Below are 18,588 nucleotides of genomic sequence, written 5' to 3'. Positions count from 1 at the left end.
CAGACAATTTTTAATTGAGAAATGTTAGGGGCTAACAACTTTTGTGATTTGTAGTCATCAAATAGTCATCAATAATGGTTTTAATGGTGTGAAATTGGTGTGAGATTTCATCCAGTGACTCATTTTTTTTTTGCTAGTTACATGCAAGCCATAATTTAACAAAATTGCTGCCCCCTAATCTTAGTCTTTTCCTTTTTAATTATCGCTGCCGAAATAACATTCATTATACCTAAATTATTTCTCAAACAGAAATCACAATCAGACGTGAAAACCGAAAAAAAAAAAAGGAAAAGAAAGTGAAGCAACATAGATCACATTAATGCGAACTCCTGCTTGACCAAAATTTGTTTCCCTCGCCAAGTTCATTGAATATCAATTCCAAACATACTTTAAAAATTCATTCTTTATATTTTCACATACATGTTTCACCTAAATATAGAATGGAAGCTCTTTCTGTTGCAGAAGATATCAAATTAGTCTTCACATTTCTCGTGTACAATACTGATTGAGTGTAGCTAAGAGACCTTCGAATTTGTCATGTTGAATATAAAAACACTTTAGAAGAACCTTATCCCAAAATTAACTCAACAACATGAACAGTTGCAAAAAATTTTCCTTTGTCAAACGGCTCAGATTAGACTGTTATCTTAGGCTTTCAATTCACAATTTATTTCTTCAGGCTCATAAATCATCCATGATTTGCTTTGATCAAGGGTAGGCAACTCCAACCTCGGATTGAATCAACACAATGCACGCTAAATTGGAGATTGTTGTTGTATGAGCATGAATTGGCTCAAGCCCCGGAGCTATATATCAACAATGGAACTAATCCATTTTTTCTGGAGTTCAAAGACTTGAGCAAGGACCTTAAAAATCTAGACAAGTACATCCATCTTGGACCGTTTGTTACCCTCACAGAAAACCCATTACAGTTGATTGCTTAATTATGATCCCTCTTGCTTTTCTTTAGCATCACTGCATTGTGATCCATGTACTCGTTTTCTGCCTGTCTTTTACCCATAAGCCATTGCAGTGCCTCAGCCGCGGCGTCTTTTTCCGCAGTCCTTTTATTGTGACAAGGTTGGCCCATTATCTGTATACCATTAAACTCGACCGCAGCCTGAAACTGATTGTTCTGTATTTGCATAGTCTTGTAGATGGGTGCAGCACATCCAGCACGAGCCAGAAGAGTTTGGAGCTGACCTTTAGAATTATCGCCACCAGGTCCACTGTCTGTCCTTGAAACCAATGCTGGTTGCAAGGTCATCACAGATGGTTTCGATGGTTTAATGACCTGGCAGCTAAACACAAATCTGCCCTCACATTTATCTTTGGAAATCAGCAACCGTACAGCAGAAAGCAGCTCGTGAAATAAGTGTATTCCCATCATCGGAAACAGTAGCTGCAAAGTTCAATAGTATATTAAAATTTTAACTCAATTTCATCAACGTAGTTTGTATGAGAATGAAATAAATTTGCACCTACTTTGCTCTGAATGATGTCATCTAGTTTCCTCCTTATGCTCTGAAACATTTCAGCAACAGCAGGTTTCATTAAGAACTCCAGATACCCTCCTAACATTTTTAATTGACCATCCTGCCAGAACAGGAATGTAAACAATATAAAACACTACAGAACATTTTAGAGGTTAATTCCAAACTGCAATATTTTATAAAATAAACACGAGCACCCCAAGAAAAAGAAAAGGAACTAACACCATCTTTTGAGATCTTTCCACCAAAAAGAAGCACCACTGAGTCAGACACAGCAGTTGAGTCACGAAGGAACACCGAATTCACTTTTATCTTCTCATTAAAAACAAGCCACGGATATGGAATTTTGCTTTCTCGAGCATTCACTGAATTCTAGGGAAATGAAACAAACACGTAATCAATATGGGAAAAAATAAGAACAGAAGGTTGAAATGATGACATCTAAAACACGCCTACAGTTTTATAACCCATGGCAAATTAATAAATTTGAATGGACTAACCAAATGAAGATGCACTTTACCATCCTCCATTGTCTTCAGAGAAAATGACTTCTCTTTATGCTGCAAATGAAAATATATCATAGTTAATTACCTACCGCATAGACATGGACTCCATATGCAATTTGAACACTCGCTAAAAAGTTTCTACTTTCCATAATAAATTATACTATTTATGCAATATAAATATAAAATAATAAAGGAAAAAAGAAAAAAAATACCACAATAGAGCAAATTCCAGGATATAGCCCATAAAAAATAACTGCTCGTATAAGATGCACATCATAGCTCCACGCATTGCAGTTTGTTGCATTGCTATCAACTATTCCAATATCCTTGAGAAGGGATAAGAATTCCATCCGAAGGGCATCAATAGCTTTCATGGATTGTGAAGAAAGGAAATTTGCCCAGCAGTATTCTTGTCCAGCGAGGTCTATTTCAGCATCTTTCCAGCCATCATAAGCCCTCACAAGGGCAAGATGATCACTATAATCATGGGAGAATTGAGACTTCGCTGCAGCTGCAACCTATAATGAAAAACTTGATAAATCAAATACCAGATAAAAACCTCGTAATAAGGTCCTTGAGCACTGACTGACAAGCCTAAGGGACCAATGCTTGTTGCTGTAGTGATACTGTCCAAAATTGAATAATTTAAACGGAACTGAAATATTACTCTTTTTAACTAACTCTTTACACTGAGAAAATGTCAGAAAAAACATAAACTGATTCTAGTATCACTGACCACCCATAGAAACAACAATTTTAGAAGCATTCATTTCCAAGTGAGATTATTGTTGGCCCTTAAACGGAAGCTAAATAGCCACTGCTTACTGGCTTTAATTAGCTCCAATAAACGGGTAGGTGGTGATAAAATTTTGACGAAATTTTAAAAATTGATCAATAAGGTGAAATGTCTCAATTCAATTGTATTAATGGAGCTCATAGCGTATGAGTTATTGGAGGATGGAAGTTCACGACATACCCCTGGTGTAAGTGAATACCCAAGAAATATTAATCAACACCACTATTTACAAAAGCAGTTAATGAGAATTTTTATGTCTCCATTCTTACACCTGCTACACATTCCTATATTCTCCTAATTCTCACTGGTACCAATGCTAACATTAACACTATGACATTAGTGATCCATATTATGAAGCATCAACAAAGCCTTGCATGGCTAGGACTAACTAACATAACTCCTCATTTATCAAACCTTAGGATTTATTATGTAAAGCTATGCAACAAAGGAACATAACATAGGTAGAGTTGGTTTGCCATTTTATAATTTTAATTGAATTTGGTGTTTCAAGTTTGAAATATAAAACAAACATAAAAAGTTCCCAATTCATTATTATGCCGTATGTGTTGACTAAATCAAATCAAAATCAGATTCCTAATTCCTTTCATGAATCTTCTATGTAAATAGAATTAATTATAAATCTTTTCCTTTTTGGGTTTAGCTTAATTTTAGAGATTTTATGATTAGAAATCTTTCCTTTATTTTAGGCTAGTATTTTTTTCTTCTTTCCTATTTTCTAGTTATTTCTATTTCTATAATTCCTCTATAAAGAGGCTGATTCCCTGTACATTTGATAATATAATACATTCAAACACTTCAATTTGGTATCAGAGCAGGAACTCTGCACTGTGCCTCTGATTTATAGCTATGGCTGACAGTTCCTCAGTCATTAATCCTGAACAGAAGGAGAACACCACTCCTACTCCATCAGATTTAAAATCTGAGCAACGGATACTAGTTAGTGGTGACTCCCATTCAGTTCAGATCACCACATTTCGACTCAATGGGTCAAACTACCTTAGGTGGTCTCAATCAGCTCAGATGTATATCCGTGGAAGAGGGAAGATTGGATATCTCACCGGTGAGCGAAGCCAGCCTAACATCACTGACCCACAATATCATGTGTGGGATACCGAAAATTCCATGGTGATGACATGGCTGGTGAACTCAATGGAGGAGGATATCAGCAGTAACTACATGTACTATACCATAGCCAAAGAATTGTGGGATAGTGTCAAGGAGATGTACTCTGATCTTGGGAATAAATCCCAGATTTATGAACTTACTCTAAAAGCTAGAGAAATTCAACAAGGGAGTGACAATGTCACCAAATATTTCCACACATTGAAGCGGGTGTGGCAGGATCTTGACCACTTCAATAACTACAAGTGGAATTCAGCCGCTGATGCCAAACACCACCAACAAACAGTGGAAGAAGGGAGGATATTCCAGTTTCTTGCAGGCCTCAACGTGGAGCTAGATGAAGTTCGTGGCAGAATTATTGGAAGAGCAATCCTACCCTCAATTGGAGAAGTATTTGCTGAAGTTAGAAGAGAAGAAACTCGTAGAGCTGTGATGATGGGAAAAGGCAAGACTGAACAGACCTCTTTGGAGTCTAATGCACTTTTAGTGGCACCTGCTGCACTTAAAAGTTCATCAAATCAGAAGCACCCCTCCAATCTTTGGTGTGACCACTGCAACAAACCTCGTCACACCCGAGAAACCTGCTGGAAGATTCATGGAAAACCAGCACATCTTAAAGGCAGCAAACCTGGTCCCAAAATACGCCCTACCCCAACTGCTCATGAGGCTGAAAAATCATCATTGAGTAAGGAACAGGTTGAGCAGCTCATAAGGCTGTTAAATTCCAGTTCTGTGTCTAGTACTCCTAGTTGTTCTTTGGCTCAAACAGGTAATTTTAGTATTCCTATGTTCCTTAACTGCACCTCAAACTTGAATGCACCATGGATTGTCGATTCAGGTGCATCTGACCATATGACCAGCCTCTCCCCTTTATTTAAAACTTATTCTCCTTGCTTTGAAAATGAAAAAATTAGAGTTGCTGATGGTAGTTTTTCATCTATTGCTGGAAAAGGTACAATTAAACTATCCAAAAACATTGACCTAAGAAATGTCCTACATGTACCAAAGCTTTCTTGTAATCTTCTCTCTATTAGTAAAATTTGCAAGGATTCCAATTGTGCTGTGACATTCTTTGACACTCATGGTATTTTTCAGGACCGGACTTCGGGGAAGATGATTGGCAGTGCTAAGATGATGGATGGGCTTTATCACTTTGAGGATATTTCGGAGGATAAAATAGCTCAAGGATTTAGTGGTATAAGTTCTATGCCTATAAAGGACCAAATAATTCTCTGGCACAATAGACTAGGACACCCTAGTTTTCCATATCTCAAACACTTGTTTCCAAGTTTGTTTAAAAATATTGATTCTTCCTTACTTAAATGTGAAAGTTGTATTCGTTCAAAGAGTCATAGAGCTCCTTATTACTCTCAACCTTATCATGCATCTAAACCTTTCCACTTGATTCATAGTGATGTATGGGGTCCATCGAAAATAACAACTCAATTTGGAAAAAAATGGTTTGTAACTTTTATTGATGACCACACACGACTATGTTGGATCTATCTCATGCATGAAAAATCTGAGGTTTCTAAAATTTTTCAGTATTTTTCAACAATGGTAGAAACACAATTTGACACACAAATTTCAATATTAAGAAGTGATAATGGCACTAAATACTTTAACAAAAATCTTGGAGAATTTCTTCAAAAAAAAGGTATTCAACATTAATCTACATGCCTTAATACACCCCAACAAAATGGCATTGCTGAAAGGAAGAATAAACACCTTCTTGAAGTAGCACGTGCCATTATGTTTGAGGGTAATGTTCCAAAGTATTTATGGGGAGATACTGTTCTAACAGCAGCCTATCTCATAAATCGAATGCCCACACGTGTGTTAAATTACTGCACACCGTTGGATACTTTCAAAAAGAATTTTCCAGCATGCAGGTTGCATTCTGACTTACCTTTAAAAGTATTTGGTTGCACTGTGTTTTTACATACACCTTCATATCGAAGTAAACTTGATCCAAGGACAGAAAAATGCATTTTTATAGGCTATTCCCCAAGTCAAAAGGGTTATAAATGTTTCAATCCACACACCAAGAAATTTCATGTAAGAATGGATGTTACTTTTTTGGAACATGAAACCTTTTTTCAGAAAAATTTTCTTCAAGGGGAGAGTCTAAGGGAAGAAAATTTTTTGCATGAACCTTTACCCACTCCTATCTTACATATTGAGGATACAACTTTCACTAATCAAGTAAATTCTGAAACAATTGCAAAACAAGATGTGAAAACCAATTCTGAAATTGTGCCAGAATTAGTTGGAATCCAAACAGGAAAAGAAATACCACAAGAAAAGGAGCTTCGGTGTTATGTTCGGAAATATCCCAAGAAGACTAGAGACCAGCCCATCATCTCTGTACCAACCCAATCTGAAAACCCGGAAGACGGCCCAACTCTTCAGGAACTTCCAGGTAAATCTGAAATTGTCACTTCTAATAATAATTTGCCAATAGCCCTTAGGAAAGAAACCAGAACCTGCACCAAAAAGGTACTTAAAACCAGCACCAACCATCCTATTTCCAATTATGTCTCTTACCAAAATCTCTCTCAAAAACATCGAGCTTTTACTTCTAAAATTACAAATCTGTTTGAGCCTAGGAACATAGAGGAAGCACTAGATGATCCCAACTGGAAATTAGCAGTGATGGAAGAGTGGCATGCACTCAAGAAAAATGAAACTTGGGAGATTGTAGATCTGCCACAGAATATAAAGTTGGTTGGCTGCAGGTGGGTTTTTACCATCAAGTGCAATGCTGATGGAAACATAGAGAGGTATAAAGCTAGGTTAGTAGCTAGGGGATATACACAAACCTATGGAGTAGACTATCGAGAGACTTTTGCTCCAGTTGCCAAACTCAGTTCTGTGCAAATTCTCTTATCTCTTGCTGCGAATTACAATTGGCCTTTACACCAATTGGATATAAAGAATGCTTTCCTGAATGGGGAACTAGAGGAAGAGGTGTTTATGAAACTTCCACCTGGATTTGAAACTGAACTAGGGAGGAATAAAGTGTGCAAACTAAAGAAATCTCTCTATGGATTGAAACAATCCCCAAGGAGCTTGGTTTGAACGACTTGGAACGGTGGTGAAGGGACTTGGTTATACTCAAAGCCAAGCTGACCATACACTTTTCTATAAGCATTCAGCAGCTAATAAAACTGCCATCTTAATTGTATATGTGGATGACATTATTCTGACAGGTGATGACTGTTTGGAGCTAAAAGACTTGAAGGAGAAGCTTGCCAAAGCATTTGAAATCAAAGAACTTGGCTCATTAAAATACTTCCTTGGAATTGATTTTGCAAAGTCTAAGGAAGGCATTTTTATGAACCAACGAAAGTATATCCTAGATCTTTTAAAAGAGATGGGATTACTTGGTTGTAAAGCTGCTGAAACACCTATAGAGCCTAACTTAAAATTGAAGCCAGCTGAACCAGAAAATGTCATGGACAAAGGGAGATATCAGCAGTTGGTAGGGAGGCTAATCTATTTATCCCATACACGCCCGGATATAGCCTTTGCTGTGAGCATGGTAAGCCAGTTTATGCATTCACCTGGTCAAGAACACATGGATGCTGTCTTTAGAATCCTAAGGTACTTGAAAGGGTCGCCTGGGAAAGGGTTACTCTATAAAAAGCATGGACATCTTCAAGTAGAAGCTTATACAGATGCAGATTGGGCTGGGAATGTCATGGATAGAAGGTCAACATCTGGGTATTGTACTTTTGTTGGCGGAAACCTGGTTAGTTGGAGGAGTAAAAAACAGAGTGTTGTGGCACGAAGTAGTGCAGAAGCTGAGTTTAGAGCAGTGGCTCATGGAATATGTGAAGCAATATGGGTAGAGAAAATCCTACAAGAACTAAAAGTTTCCATTTCTCCACCAATGAGGTTGTATTGTGACAACAAATCTGCAATTTTCATTTCTCATAATCCAGTGTTGCATGATAGAACTAAACATGTTGAAGTTGACAAGCATTTTATCAGGGAAAAGATTGAGAGAGGACAGATTTGCATCTCATATGTTCCAACCACGGAACAATTAGCAGATATTCTAACTAAAGGATTACCCAAGAAGACTTTTGATAGCATAATAAGCAAGCTGTCAATGAATGATATCTTCAAGCCAGCTTGAGGGGAAGTGTTGACTAAATCAAATCAAAATCAGATTCTTAATTCCTTTCATGAATCTTCTATGTAAATAGAATTAATTATAAATCTTTTCCTTTTTGGATTTAGCTTAATTTTAGAGATTTTATGATTAGAAATCTTTCCTTTATTTTAGGCTAGTATTTTTTTCTTCTTTCCTATTTTCTAGTTATTTCTATTTCTATAATTCCTCTATAAAGAGGCTGATTTCCTGTACATTTGATAATATAATACATTCAAACACTTCAATTGTATGTTTCTGTAGAAATCCAGAACCGAAGAACCGAGGAACATAGAAACACAAGCGAGAGTCAAATGACCTCTTATTGAAAGGATAAAGCTGCAATCATTCAACACAAGTACAACTTACATCTTTTTGGTCCAACGGTGCTAGAAATGGATCTCTCACACTCAGGCTGGCAGTGACAGTTAATATGGGATCCAGGCAATTGAAGATAGCACCCAATATAAGCATCTTCCCTAGTTTGGGTTCCATCGGAAACATTGTCAGGTAGTGCCCTATCAATTGACAGATCAACTATGAGGCTTCAAATTGAATAATAACAATTAATAAGCCAGACTTTCATGTATTGGTAAGAGATTAACCTAGAAGAGTCAGATTCTCATTGTCATCAAAAGCTCCAATTATTTTTAAATATTCAATTGCATTTTGCACCTGTGAATAAAATAAGTAAACAAAGCAGATACAAACGCAAATAATCAACACAGCGTGAACAAGCAAATTCATTTCAGAAATAGTGAGTAAAAAACTGCACATGTACAGCTGGAGATAAAATGATAGAACTGAAACGGAGGTTATTATTTTATCCTTACTGCAAGAATCTCTGGAGACTGTAATGCCTTAGACAAGAACTCTGATATCGGTCCAAGTTTTAAACTTTTAATTTGCAAGCAGAGAGATTGCAAAGGTGTTCTCAAAATTTCCGGCAATTGATACTCTGCAAAAGCATCATAAACACATCTAGGATAGAGATGGTAACATTCTCCTGGTTGAACTCGACCAGCTCTTCCTCTTCTCTATAAAAATTTCAAGTTAAAAAGACAATAAAATCAGCATTTGAGATCTAAAAACTTCTCACTTCATATCCAGGATGGCAATTGCACTTAGATAATGCTATCTGAGTCCAATGGCAATTTCCTCTTTTATAAAATGGCACAAACAAAGCAATCAGTTAGATAGCTTAACATTATAACCCAAAGATTCACGTTATATTATATCATATATATTCATAAGGATAATAAACTAGATAGTAAGTTTCAGTGGACTGGGTGCATTTGAGGTTTGCCACAAAGTTGATAAATTAGGCTGCAGCTGGCATTTTAAGCAGATAATGAGAAACTTCAATTAGGCCCAAAAATTATACTGGCATCTGCCTAGATGTTCATGAATACAATATCATTTTCCATGAATACTTTATGCACACAATATGCTTCAAATAAAATAGAATACAACTACAACAACAACAACAAAGCCTTATCCCACTAGGTGGGATCGGCTACATAGATCAAATGACGCCACTGTGCTCTATCATGTATCATGTCTACAGTGAGACTGTTGACACGTATATTTTCTTTGACCACCTCATGTATGATTTTTTTAGGTCTTCCTCTACCATTCGCCACCTGTCCACCTTCCTAACCAAGTGCTCTGCTAATCTTCTTCCCACATGTCCAAACCACCTGAGACGAGGTTCTACCATCTTTTCTACAATAGACCCTACTCCAACTTTCTCTCTTATATATCGGTTCCCCCACCCCCCATGCCTTGCCTCTGAAAGTAGATTGATACCTTTCTATGTAATTGGCACTTCATTTTCTTGAACGTAGATGATAATAATAATTACATACAAATAGTATCACTTATCATATAAATCTAAAAAGAAAGAGTATCATGATTATTAATTTATTTGTATGTATCTTTCCCCCCAATCTTGCTATTCAAGTAGAACTGGCTGCTACCCTCATCCCAATGCCTACTTATTCACTAAATATGAACCAAGCCTATAGCAGCACAAATATGAAGAGTTGTGATGTAAGAATCCGTACACAAACTAGGACATTGTCTATATAGCGTATCCCAGTTAAGATAGCATTCAGCCAACACAACAGTTACAGAATTACATGGATCTTTTGCACAAAGTTCTCTAGGAAAAGAATAACATGAAAAGAACCCAGTATAAATATATCAAAGATGGCAGAAGCAAATTGCTTTTTGGTAATATTGAGCACATTATACATAATGAATGCCAAAGATGAAAAACAACTAGAAGATATCCTTACTTGTTGGGCAGAAACCTTAGAGATCCAGGTTGGAAGCAAACAAGGTGTGTTATTAAGAGCATCATATGATGATTCTTTTTCCTTTCCACAGTCAAGAACGAAAACAACATCGTTTATTGTGATACTCGTTTCAGCAATATTTGTTGCTAACACTATTTTTCGCACTCCATCTTCAGGTTCTTCAAATATTAATCTCTGTAAATTCAATATACAAGATATTATCCAAGTATGACTTGTATGCAGGACAGTAAGGCACATCTGACATGTTTCTTTCATCTACACAGGATTATGCATGCAAGAAATTTCTGAAGAGTAAACATGTCTCTAGAAACATCATCATTATTCTTATTTATTCTAACCATAAATTGTAACTTTTATTGCTTGCATAGAGCGCATGAAATGCTAAGGAATGTATGCAGATTGTTAAGTCAACTGCCATCAACAGGGAACAAATTACCTGCTCAGAGCTTGCCATTGATCCATGGCATATAAGAAGCAAAACTCGGCTTTGATCTCCCAAAAGAGGATGTAAAAGGAGCTTCTCTTTCAGTGCACTTATATCATCCCATCCAATCATAAAAACCAACACAGCACCTGGCCTTTCATCCTCACATATATGGCATAAAATATATTCTATGAAGTTAAAACCCATGCAATCAGGATTCCAACATGACAAAGATTCTCGTGTTTGTGGATCGTAATCTTTGAAATCAGCTTCCCTTAAAGAATCCTGGTAATATTTTCCGCAAATGAACTTAATTAAACGGGGAAAATGTCAAGAAATGGAGCAATTATAGTTTGGATATTTTCAATACCTCTACAACAGAAGCAATTTGGCTTTTCCTTTTTCTAGGGGCCTGTTTGTTCATTTTCCAAATCCTTTCTTGACCATAATCATCAATTTGATTATCAGGAGTCAATCTGTAGCCTGACAATTCCAAAACGTCCTCCAAAAAACAGGTTCTGACAGGGTGCGTGAAACCCTAAATTATCAATGACATACATCAATATCAATAAAGAACGGAGAACTTTTAGCTTTTGGCACACAAATAGCAATGCTCAGTACCTCCAACTAAATATATGAAGATTCCTTTTGATCCTATACCAGAAACATAATTTAGAACCTCCATCCCATTTAAAACCTCGCAAGTCCCCACACTTTGTTAAAAAGAAGAAGACAGAGAAAAAGAATTTACTATAACAGAAGAAATTAGTGGAAATTTTCTTCAAGGATTCTTCAGTTATTCCATTAACATTGTAGGTGACATGAACCCTAACTTGCACCATTACACTCATATTTTTGTCCGCTAATATTTTGTTCATTTATCATAATAAATTCACAAAGATAAAGTTTTCCCCCTTCATATAGTTCAATTTTTTTTAAACGCACCGGAATCTTGATTATTGCAGCTCCATTAAAGTATGAGGAGAAGAGCTCCGCATCAAGGGTAGCACTCATTAAAATCAGTTTCATTTCTGGTCGGCGAGGTAGGAGATCTTTAAGGACAATGAGAAGAAAATCTGTCACAGGAGAATGAAAGAACATGAAATCAACAATCAATTTAGAAATCAATGACTCAATCAGTTTAAAATTTCTACCTTCATTCATCCCACGCTCATGAATTTCATCCACAATAATATGAGTTACATCTTTTAATTTTCTATCAGCTATTAATCTTCTTAATAAGATGCCTGTTGTGCAAAAGAGAAGCCTGGTATCTCTCCCTTTTATACCCTCCAATCTAACCTTATATCCAACCTTTGATGAACAACAGAGTGAAAGAGAAGGCATATTTTAAAACCTGAACACATTATACTAGAAGAAATGTGTCGATGGAATCATTCACAGTAATTATTTTAAAAGAATCTCACAGATTCACCCAATTTCTCCCCTCTCTCAAGCGCAACCCTCTCAGAAACAGATATCGCTGATATGCGCCTTGGTTGTGTGCATATGATATTACAAGCAGCTCCCTGAAGAGATTCTATCTCACATTCTAAAATAAACTGTGGGAGTTGTGTTGTCTTCCCACATCCTGTTTGTCCCGAAATGATAACCACCTGTAAAAGATGCCACTTAACAACTTTGAATTTGAAAATGCCAAGCCTTGAGATATTGAAATCAACTACAAACTACTTTTACAACAGACCAGCTGGCACAGATGAATCAAATATGCAAGCCGAAGATATGTGTTAAGAGGAAGAAAAAGAGAATATATAGACAATATGAAATAAATGCACAAATACAAATAGATAATTTCCCCAAGTACATATTCTAATAGATTCTAATCACAATGATTACAAGATTTGAATAAGATTCATGCTGGGATTTGGAGAGATTTTTAGGAAAGCATTTCCTAACTCAATGGAAGAATACAACATATTAACTCATAAAAAATTTAGCATAACTCAAACGGGCATACTGGGCTCTTAAACATTTTTTTCTTTTTTAAAACTAAAGAAAGAAAATAGCCCTAGTAATATACCTAAGCTGTTATTAACTAATGACTAATACCCAATCAATAACAAAATACATATATTCAACAAACCTGATTCCTCAATATTGTTGACAATATTGCTTCCTTCTCTTTATAAGCAGGGAGACTTCTACGAAATTCTAGCATTCTTCTACCTTCTGCCGACTCCTGAAATGAAAAGTTAAGACATCAAGAAGTCTTCTTGTATTTCAGATATATCTGTTGAGATCTCTGTAAATAATTAAGATGAAGAACTAAGAGGATCCCATTTTTGAACCAAATAACTGTGCTAAAACCTCTATCCGCAAGCATTTGTACAGAATATGGGAGAGGATGACTAATTGTCATAGACCCAGACAACAACTGTTATTCATTTTTGGGTAATGAAGTCATCAAAACAATAGAAGGATATAATAAGGAAAGTGGAAGATAATACATCCTCAATATCAAGAGACAACACCAACACCATAAAAATATGAGAAACAACGTCTCTACACATATCTGTTGAGAAGCCGAATATCATATCCCGAATTAGTTGGTCAGCCAAATAATCCTCCTTAAAATATGAGCATGTTCCACCCAGAAAGTAATATGGACCACATGCTTACAACAATGAGCACCAAGTATCTCTGTAATCTAGAGCACAGGTCTATGTATATCCCTTAGCATCTAAAAGGACTTAAGACAATCTATTTAACCATCTAGCAAACCTTGACAGCATAGATCCAGCAGCAACCAACAATGTTTTTCCCTGGAAAAAAGTGGAACTTGCCATTTTGCAGAAGAGGAATATAAGCCTAATGTATAATATACATAAATGTTGAAAACCTATGAGGTAAGGCATTGGATGACAATTCCTAGTGAATCAAAGACCTTTCTGAATAGAAATAGGGAGGCCAACAATAGACACTAAGAAAGTTGTTGGAGTTGGACATATTTACACTATAAGGCTCTTCCTCAAGGTACCGGGAGGCATATCTGAGAGCATATTATAGGTAAAGAGAGGCCATAGAGGTGGACTCTCATGACTTATCCCAAGTGACGTTGCTCAAAGTTCTTGGGATTTCACTAACTTTACTTTCAAGGGGGAAAAGGGTAATGAACAGGTAAATTGTTGGAAATTAGAATAAGCTCAATGGAAAGTTCAAACTACATGTCTTCAAATAAGGAAATGTCTAAAAATGTATATTAAGGGTGTGTAATAGGAAAAATAATATTCATATTCATTTCGCTGCCAAAAAAAATACACAAGAAAGACACACTTAACAGCTTATCTATACTAAAAGAAAGGATATGTTAGATAGGCAGAGCTATGGTAGCAGTACCTGGAACGGATATGCAAAAGGGATACAAAAATTTTGTAAGAAGTGGGTTACAAGTACACCTATTATATATAATTTTCTTTTTCAATAAATTTCACCTCATATGAACTAATTTTTAATATAATAGAAGAGGAAAACTCAATCTTTCACATAAATGAAGAATAAATTACATAAAGCATATATTAAATAATTACACAATTTTTTATCACTATAAAATCTAAGTAGTCACTCATATGGTAACATTTATGTCCTTCCCCACACATTTGACCATATGTCGGTACTATGTAATTAAGAATTCAAAATTACAAGTGATGGGACAATGAATAGAGTGATAAAATAATTGAAAGAAATTAAATTAAAAGGATTCCAAGGGACATGTAGAACTTAGTTAAAGATTTGAATTCAATAAGTGAGACTTGACCAATTCCTTCAGCAGGAACTTTTGATAAATAAAGGAAAAACATGGAGAAAGAGGTAAAATGAAATCAGCTACTAGCAGCATGATCAGAGAAGCATCATCTTAAAAGATTAAATTAGTTAAGACAACAAAAGGAAGAGTACAAAGACAAAGGAAGAAAAGAGATACTTTTAAAGAACAATAGCTAACGAGAGAAAACAGCAAGGCTTTCCATTCTCTCAGCATATCCCTCTAAAAAGACAATGAGCTTTTACATGAAATAGCAGTCAACATATAAACTCATCCCACAAGACTGACTTTTCTGATAATCTGTCATCAATTACACTTTGACAAAAGAACTCCAAATGGTAGCATTGACTGTGTATTGCACACAGGTTAGGCTTCTTTCCTTCCCAAATCTATAAAACCCACTCAACAGGAACTAGTCTAAAGTTCTAGAACATACCCGCATATGCCAAAGATACCAATTGAAGTACTCCCATGACTTGGACAACTACCAGAATGAGAAATACAAGCTGTAGGGTTCTCTGTATGAAGAAGTGTAATGGAGAACAAAGATTAGTTGGCAGCCTTAGCCACGGGTACTCCTAAAACTCAGTAATATTTGAACCAAAGGAAATAATAGAACCCATCAGCCATGATTCTACTAGGACAGCAGAACCTTGCAACTAAATATTACCAAAAACAAAGGCCTGATTCAAATGACAAACCACGTGAAATGAAACAAATTAGAAGGCACCTGCAAGAAGAATGGTACTGGCCCCATGATGGATAGAGCCCTTGATAGCAGGATGTGCACCTCACACATCAACAGGCTGCTGCAACTAATAATTCACATAACAATGATTCCGATGGTGGTGCTCGATGGATAACCTGAACAAGTTTCCACCCTCACTTTTATGAGAGAAATTGTAGCCCAACAACTTCAGCTCATGAACTCTACCTTATATTACACCACCTACCTTCATAACTACCAAGGAATTTCTTTGCTACCAATCAGTCTTCTAGTTCCCATCAAACATTTAGCTATTTCCTAAGGCTACAAAAGAAAATTGTGGATTCATAGTCAAACTCAGATAAAGCTGAAACATGGAATGACTACCTGAACCACTCAAAGGTGAATCTTAATGAAATTTCTACTTAATATGCAAAATATACAAAATTCCTTGGAGAGAAAGAAATAGAATACACTGATTGCAATATCCTCAAAAACTACTCTCCTCATACCATCTTCCTCATGTATCACTCACAGACCAGCACTACAATTTTTTTTATAGCAATCTTTCATGTTCTAACTCAAAATTCAATGCACATCAATACATTAAACATAGGTGAGCTTTCTTTTTCTTTTACCCTCGGAAAATCCAAAGGAAAACTATTTGCAGCATCTTACAAGGAATGCATAAAAATAAGAATAAAAGTCATGTGACCGTCCTTTTTTGGGAGTAAAAGAATTCATATAGCTGCAAACATAAGTTGCAAAAGAAAATGGTGCATATCTAAATTTATTAAGCAGAGATGATAAAATAAAAATATTAAAATAAAATATCAAATTCAAATTACAATAACAATTTGCCATGACCATATATTTTTATTAAGACAACCTGCCAAGCTTGTTGCTGATCACGCATTTGCAAGCTTCTCTGCCGGAGAATTTTCTCCAAAGCAGCCTTATTCAATGCTGGCAACTGAGGTTTCTCAAATAACCTTTCATCCACACCAATACTATCGTTATTTGTTGATCTTGCAAATGACAAATCTGGAAAAGTTTCCTTCATTCTGGATTTTTGGGTTTGGTATTCTTCAAGATAAGCATCAACTCGCCTTAACATAGAAATAGGTATGCTTACCTGGTAATTCCAAAAACCCTTACTTAGGCTTATTTCTATGAGATAAGATGTCCAACAGAATAAGAGTATATTTGGGTAAATTATGATATTAAAATTATTTCAATACTTGATTTTAACTAAGGTATATTTTGTAAGATTGATTATGCGAAAATCAATTTCCAGTTAAATGTATTAACCTAAAAGTCATTTATTCTCAGATGTATTAGCATAAAAGTAATTCTAAAGAAATATATCTGACTAAAAATCAAAAGCTAAAAAAACTTGCTTATAAGTAAAGACATTTTTCAAATTAAAATTCTAGCATTTCTGATAAACCCTTTGCTTCTTTTCTTTAGCCCAACAAAATGACTTATTTCAGGAACACTTTTATTTTAATAATAAATATAAAATAACAAAAACAAAATGCTAACTTAATTATTGATAGAGTAAGCTGACTAAAGGATCTAGAAGAGCCTAGAAACTAGAAACTCTTAAGAGCAGTTGTAAGAGCTGCCAACTAGGATAGATTCCCCCTAACAGTCCCTAACTAACTTAAGTTTGTAAAGACCTTTTTACCCCCTTGTTCTAGAGTGCTGAACACTCTTGTTATCTATGTATAAATACTGACTCAGCACTCTGATGTGAAGATACTCTCATTTTCTACAATTCTCAGTTTCTCCATCTTCTTTCTGTTCTTTCCTTCTCTCACTTTCTATCTACTCTGAAACACTATCAATTATAACCATTTTCCAAATATAGGCTAAAACTAGTACTAAGGAACAAGATATAAATCTTATAAGGTCGTGACTGAGACAATAGAGGCTAGAAGAGAAAGAACATTTAGGGTCAGTTTGGTAACTATCCTAGAACATAAATGTAGAGAACACTCTGTTGTATTTTGTTAGTTTCTCAAGGCAGAATATAGAGACAAGACAAAGAAATTTTGTCTTTGATCCTGCTTCATTGTCCTGGATTGCCTTTTCTGTATCCTTTGCCTTCTCCAAAGTCCAAACAATTTCCAAACAGAGCCTTGGAGACATAACATGTTTGGAGAAAAGGCTAATACAGAATGAAGCAAAATTTCTCTGTCTTGAGATAAAATTTGCCAATTTTCTATGGACCCAAAACCTAGGAATAGTGGAGGCACAAATAGACATTTTGTCATATCTCTGTCAACATTTTCTGAATTACATACACTTCAGATTTTTCTTTTTTTCTTCTTTTTTGTCCTCAACAAAATGGTTCAAGAAAGTACAGGGCACATCAATGAATACAAAACTATACCTCCCTCAGCGGACGTCGATCATCCAAATCAGGTCTGTAGTTGGGAAGTGGAACCTTACTGATGACAACAACTTTTGCATACACATGGCTGCTAGATGGAAATGTAATTGAGTTCCCCCACAACAGAGCAAGTGTAATAACTCCAGCATTAATAGTTGAAAAACGCACACACACCTGTACAATCCCATTTTGCTTGCCAAAGCTGCTATTTGCTGGAACTCACGCCTATCCTTCTTCTCTCTCGAGATCAACTCTTGCTTACTCTCATCATCTAAAAGTGTGATTAATTTCTGCTTCCACTCCACAGCAATATCATTCGCAAGGGAAGCACTCTGAGAAGCAAGTGTTGAAGAAAAACAAAATAAGAAAAAACTAAGACAGCATGCATTTAACTGAGATATCAATTCACTAAAATCTGCAATTTTGGTTATACGTTCAAACCTTATTGCCGTACAGAAAATATGGTATAATCAAAGTAATTAAATTACTATCAACAAGGAAAATGCAGTTAAACATTTTAGAAAGATTCAAGGAGATAGAAGAAGAATGGGACACACAGGAGTATAGCGACATTACAAAAATGAGTAGTTGAAGATTAGCCAAGTTTACAAACATTACGAAAATCAAGAAAGAATTAGAAGTAATCTACTCACTGGACGTGACGAAGCCTCTTCCGGTTGAGAAGGCATCTCTTTTCTTCCTTCAAATTGGAACTGGCAAGAGATGGAAGAAGATGATGAATCAGGGTTCTGGGTTCTGACTGTTAACACACGAATGCGTTGAATTTAGTTATTAATTTAAAGCCCTTCAAACGGCGTCGTTGTGTGGTGTTTATGTCTTTACGGCTTCGGTCAGACACAT

General features: G+C 35.8%; 1 protein-coding gene across 6 annotated transcripts; it reads right to left on the bottom strand.

Moving 5' to 3' along the window:
* Window positions 1-333: 333 nt before the first annotated feature.
* Window positions 334-18,552, bottom strand: LOC107608747 (DExH-box ATP-dependent RNA helicase DExH5, mitochondrial). 6 transcript variants are annotated; one of them, XM_016310466.3, is made up of 19 exons: window positions 18,381-18,550; window positions 17,902-18,059; window positions 17,728-17,815; window positions 16,219-16,464; window positions 12,947-13,042; window positions 12,270-12,458; window positions 11,997-12,156; window positions 11,788-11,918; window positions 11,213-11,380; window positions 10,855-11,127; window positions 10,398-10,592; window positions 8,931-9,134; window positions 8,703-8,772; window positions 8,467-8,615; window positions 2,212-2,517; window positions 1,994-2,053; window positions 1,716-1,865; window positions 1,486-1,596; window positions 334-1,402 (listed from the first exon to the last, which is right to left on the bottom strand). In XM_016310466.3, exons 1-19 carry the CDS (start codon window positions 18,414-18,416, stop codon window positions 941-943), a joined length of 3,252 nt encoding a protein of 1,083 aa, XP_016165952.1. In that variant the 5' UTR covers window positions 18,417-18,550; the 3' UTR covers window positions 334-940. The 6 variants fall into 6 exon arrangements, 4 of the variants coding, with proteins under 4 accessions (XP_016165952.1, XP_088349333.1, XP_088349334.1 ...); XR_015892135.1 differs by having other exon boundaries at window positions 2,014-2,053; window positions 11,788-12,156; window positions 18,381-18,552; XM_088493207.1 differs by having other exon boundaries at window positions 11,788-12,156; window positions 18,381-18,551.
* Window positions 18,553-18,588: the final 36 nt, after the last annotated feature.

Source organism: Arachis ipaensis, chromosome B7 (genome assembly GCF_059453495.1).
Source record: "Arachis ipaensis isolate K30076 ecotype BB chromosome B7, ASM5945349v1, whole genome shotgun sequence".
NCBI lineage: Eukaryota > Viridiplantae > Streptophyta > Magnoliopsida > Fabales > Fabaceae > Arachis > Arachis ipaensis.
The sequence above is the reverse complement of the archived record's forward strand: the minus strand, read 5'-3'. Positions and strand labels throughout refer to the sequence as shown.